This window comes from Pygoscelis adeliae, unplaced genomic scaffold (genome assembly GCF_000699105.1).
Source record: "Pygoscelis adeliae isolate BGI_AS28 unplaced genomic scaffold, ASM69910v1 Scaffold402, whole genome shotgun sequence".
Classification (NCBI taxonomy): domain Eukaryota; kingdom Metazoa; phylum Chordata; class Aves; order Sphenisciformes; family Spheniscidae; genus Pygoscelis; species Pygoscelis adeliae.
Genome location: NW_008824411.1, coordinates 2,228,802 through 2,234,130, shown reverse-complemented (window position 1 = coordinate 2,234,130; position 5,329 = coordinate 2,228,802). Strand labels below are relative to the sequence as shown.

Sequence of the window (5,329 nt, the reverse complement as noted above, 5' to 3'; positions counted from 1 at the left end):
CATGACCTAGCATGACACTTCCTAGATTTTTAAAAAAGGGGGGCAGGGAAGAAGGAACAGCGAAAAGTACATTTAAAGTTGTACACAAAAAAAAGGCACTTTCCTTTTTGATCTGGCCCGAACAGAAAGTATAAAAAGCAACTTATCTATTTGGAGCTGGACCTTTGGCACCTAAACTTGAAACAAAAGGACATCTTTATTAGTAAAAAGTGGAGAAGGGGAAGAGAGACTAGATATTGTGTGTTTCTCTGAAGATGTGCATTGTGGTACCATTCACAATAGTTAACCTCTCTGTTGTTGTTTACTCCGCTGGTCTGCACGAGCATTAAGCATCACACCAAGGACTCTGACAGTTCAGTTTAGAGAAATATGAAATGTAGGTTTTCATGTGCACATATCAGTAGATCTATGGATAATAAGAAGTTGGTAGCTGCCCAATCAAACTACCAGCTTCCAAAGGACTAACAGTAAAAAAGAAATAAATCAGTATGTCTTGATACCAGGTTTTGACCCCAATATTATTAGTCACAAGGGAAAGAATGATCTCTCATGCAAATCTTTTTCCTCAGATGAAAAACAAGAAAGTATAAAAAAATTACAAAATGGAAAAAAAAAGATTAAATCTTAAGACAAGATGTCCTGATTTAAAAAGTACTTTTAATAAATTTATCTCTACCTATTTGAAACACTACTGTAAAAAGGCAGCATGAAAGGAGAGAAACATAAGTTATTGCTATATCATTCCATGTTGCTGGAGCTAATGTTCTACTTTGAAAAACTTTTAAAGCAATTTTCAGTCAAATTTCTAATTAATTTGTTCTGTATCATATTCTTATTGACAAAGACTACAAAACATAATAACGTGCACCCCAAGAAAACTCACCAACTAGTGTTTTCAGAGATCTAAAATATTTCATTACTTCTTTCATCAAAAGAATAGTTTATCTGCATTTGTTGCATTATTAATGTTACGCTACATCAACATCGTTAATACAATTTCATTATTTCTACTTCAATGGAATCAGAGAAAAGATCTGTGTACTTTTTTCCCTTATGATTTTTACAAGCTGGGAAGTAATCAATCATCCACAAATGAAAACAGGAAATTTGTTCAAGTACTGTTCCTTCTACAAACCAGACTTCTCTTTTCGTCTTTGTAGACAGATTTCATCATAAATTTGGTTCCTAAACTTCAACATGTCTTCTACATCTTTGTAGGTGAGCATTTCTTCAACAGACAAGAGCTTAAAGCCATTCAATTTAAAAGCTGACATGTGCTGCACAGAGTTTAGCATTTTTAATGACATTCTAACTGATTCACTTAAAGTAGAACAAACAGGAAAAATCCTGGCAGTCCACAACCCCAAACCTGTGTTGTCACTGGAGAACAGCAGGTCTGAAATCTTTACACCCCAGAGGTCCAAACATACTAGTAAGCTGACTCCAAAAAACTGGAGTGAATGTATATCTGACAACAATTTCACACTCTTTTTCAAGTCATCTTCTACACTAAACACCATACTTACATACTTTACTTGATTGTTAATTTTTATACTTAATGAACTCAGAAAACAGTTTGAAGGTATGTCTACTTTCAAATTTATGTGCGATCCGCTAATAATGCTGTTCTTCCCTACTGAGACTTCAGGTCCAATTCTAGAGTATTCAATAACGGATCCAGGTCCTATAAAACATCCAGGCTCAAGTATGCTTTGAATGATACTTGCTGATTGATCCAAGGTCTCAGCTTTGTCAGAAAAGATGCTAAAAGCCACAGACAGTAAGTCGAGCTCAAATTTCAGTTTGCTATCAGATGTAAAATGAAACAAATACTCTTGCATAGTTCCAATGTGATAGAACTTAGAGTTGTTTAAGACTATAACATTAAGCGTAGTTCCTTTCAGAAGAGAGTACAGCTTCTGCCGTACTTCTACTAACTGTGATTCCTCTTTTGTGACGTTACTGGTATTTTTTGTGTAATCTTGAGTGGCTCCAGGTCCCAGGGCCTGAAGGAAGTCACCATATGCATCTATTTCACAGCAAAGCGTGCCCATCTGCTTATGAAATGTCAGTAATTGTTTTGCAATGCTATGATCCATGTAAAATATACTGTCTGTATACACACACTCTGAGTCCATTTCTGAGTCACTGTGGTCTCCAGAGGAACCTAGCTGAGAACAATTCCCTCTTACACATACTGCGCCACACTGGCGCATCGTCTCAATATCAGGCTTGTGCAGGAAATGACGGCAAGACGTGTATTCAAGTTCTCCTTTTCCTGAAAAACTGGATGGATCTAAAACAAACACTCCGTGAGTGGTCCCAACTGTCAAATCTGAAGGGTGAGCTAATGCGGTAAATCCAGGTTTATCAAATGTGATGGTTTCTTCAATTCCAATGCTGTAAAGTTCTATGTCATCCGAACACGTAATGAGAATTCCTGGTTTCATGTGACTGGGGAAATCAATGTACATGGCAAGCTTCAGTTCCAACATCTGGTAAATGGGATCGCCAAGAGGCAAAGCTGTGAAAATCTTTCCCAGTGCACTTGCATTTGGTAAACGTCGACTGTAACCACCTTGAAGAAAAAGACATTTTTAATTATACAGAGACACTGTATGTAAGTAAGCAAAAACTAAACCTGTACAGCTATTTTACATATACACAAAGGTATAAACTGTGCCCCCCTGCCCCCGCTTGGTCATATACTGAGTACTCCTCAAAAAATGACAGATGCAAAAAAATCATCAATCTTTCTTCTTCAAACATTTCTCAAAGCACATCTGACCTTATGGCCAAAATTCAGCATGCCTAAAATAGCTTATATTAAAATTGTGGTTGGTTTCATTACCTTTAGTTTGCTTCAGAGCTGGAGTATGGGCCACTTGTCTATAACTAAAGTGAAGAAAGCAAATGATGCCTACTTTTCACTTGAAAAAAAGGAGGACCCCTGCACCCCGACTGGGAATTTTAAGTCAGAGATAAGTCAAACAAGCAGTGGTTTGGTCAGGTGACTTGTTATTACCTGGTTTCTTTCTTCTCTGCAAAACCAGTGCACCTTTGGAAGTGTTCTGACCAATTGGATAAGGCGGCAAGTATTCAGTCTGCCTGTAGTTATGAGGACCTCTAGGTCCTTTTAAACAGAGAGGGCCATGCTCCTTCAATGGGTATTTCAAGGCAAGAGCTTAATGCAGATACTCTGAATTACACTTCTTTCTCCACTGTTTGACTGAACAACTTAGGTGCTGAGAAGAAATGCTTAAGTGACAGTAATATCTCCTCAGTATCAATCCCAATTCAAATGATCAGATCAGATACATTTGGAATTACTTTTCTGAGGGAACTGTATTTCAGAGCTCCGACTCTGCCAACATATTATTGTTAGGGGGAAAAAAAAAAAAGGGGTACAACTTTAGAGTGTGAAATGTAAAATAGAACGTACCAGAATGAATTAGCAGCACAATAAAAGAAGTCCATTTATCACCATATAGATCTTCCAAGCATCGAAGAACATGAAGTGTCGACCCACCATTTCCTAAAGAAAAATATTTCAGTATCTGCTGAAAAGAGCACCAATAATATCTGCATTGACATGTGAAGCATACTGGCACCTGGTGCTGTGGCAGGGTGATCAGGAAATATGTTTTAAATGCTGCCTTCTGCTGTAGAAAACGTGTCATTTATTTTAAAAAAAGTCCTTATGACTGCAGAGAGGTTCTTTTAAACAAACCGAGTGTCAATGGATGCACAGGTATCTATCTGAAATTTCCTAAACCAGTTCTGACCGAACAGTGTTTCCACTGTATCGTAGTTGATAAAATCACGCAAAGAAGATGATGGACAGTCACTTTGGAAGCCTTGTGCACTCAGAGGGGAGGGCATCTTGAGTAGACAGCTCTTGGGAAAATACCATGTCTTCCCTTCCCAGTCATTCTCTGAACAGCCCCAGCATTTGAAGCATTTCATCATTTCATCAGGCCATAACTTAACCATAAAAACTAGCTCCAGCAGGAAACAAATCACACAAAATTTCACTACTGTCTTGAAGCACGTGTTCAAAAGTACTTTTGACATTTACAATATGGAAATGAGGAAAAATGTTTGGGATATGAGGAAATGGTTTGGGATATTTGTATGTGCTCCTACAACTTATAATTGCCAGACTTCTCAAAATTAATCTCTGCCTATTATTCTACACTGCAGACAAGACTACTGAGATTAGTTACTTTCTACATCAAAGTGAACAGGTATTAAGAATTATAGGATGATATTGTAGACAGTCAGACTATTTTCTTCTAGGTTTTTGCTGTGTGTTGGGTTATATATTAAAACATATTCAAATTATTTAAATGTAAACAATCAGGTTAAGGTAAGAAGTATGAATTTATAAAAACCCATGAGTTAGTGTTGTTCTGTATTCCATACGATACAGCCAGAAGAGCCATATAGCATCACCAGCACGCACGCATTCAAAACCATCACGATGGAGTCCCAGGTAGTACAAGGCTAAGTGTAAAGGCCAAAATTAACTTACATTAAGTCCGAAAAAGCAGCCAACCCATGATGCTAGCAGTTGCACAACTGAATCCAAACTACACCCTATTTAATGGCATTAGAACCAACACTTGTGGTTTAATTAATACTTCAGACTTTAGCATCATTTGGGAGCTCTTTCATTGCAGGAGACAGCTGGCATAGCACATAAGCACAAAGCCTACTTCCACCTGACCAAAAATAAGTATAATTATATAAGTGTATTATGAGTATAAATGTATGAAATGAACACATAGTATACCAAGCGAGTGTAACTCATACAATAACACCACGAGGTGCTGCACCTGCTCCCCGTGCGGTGCGCCAGTACCCCCGCTGCTGCTACACCACCACTCGCCGTGCAGGCAGGACACGCTGCGCACACTGCGACCCGCTCCACGCCCGTGTCCAGCACACGTGCCTGTGAGGTGCTGGACTCTCACCGCACGCCACGACTCTTCCTTCTTTTTAGATCTACATCAAACCCTGCTTGACCTCGAGCGGGAACCAAAGTCAGGGCAGCCCTCGGTCGGCCGGACAGGAGAGGCCTGGCCAGCGTCGTGGAGCCCCTTCTGTCCCTCTGAAGCCAAACCAGCTGCCTGCAGAGCTGACGTGGGCTCGTTCCTGCGAGAGCAAGGGGAAAACCTACAACGGGTGCCCACCGATTTTCGGTCCAGGTGGATCCACAAAAACATGGTACCGCGCCCCCAGCGGAAGTTCCTTTCTGCTCAGCTTCTCAGCCAGCTGCTGTCGATAGGCGAGCGCCTGCTCCGCGTCGGCGGCCGTCACCGCCACG

The 5,329-nt window shown here is 39.9% G+C and overlaps 1 protein-coding gene across 1 annotated transcript in view; it reads right to left on the bottom strand.

The window, feature by feature from the left end:
• Positions 1 to 637: 637 nt before the first annotated feature.
• The window catches only part of FPGT (fucose-1-phosphate guanylyltransferase), a 35,850-nt gene continuing 31,158 nt past the window's right edge, over positions 638 to 5,329 (bottom strand). Inside the window, exons 4-6 of the mRNA XM_009320668.1 lie at positions 5,196 to 5,329; positions 3,443 to 3,535; positions 638 to 2,578 (exon numbers count right to left, since the gene is read on the bottom strand). Of these exons, the coding sequence (XP_009318943.1) occupies positions 1,128 to 2,578; positions 3,443 to 3,535; positions 5,196 to 5,329 (1,678 nt within the window). The 3' untranslated portion in view covers positions 638 to 1,127. The remainder of the gene's footprint in view (positions 2,579 to 3,442; positions 3,536 to 5,195) is intronic.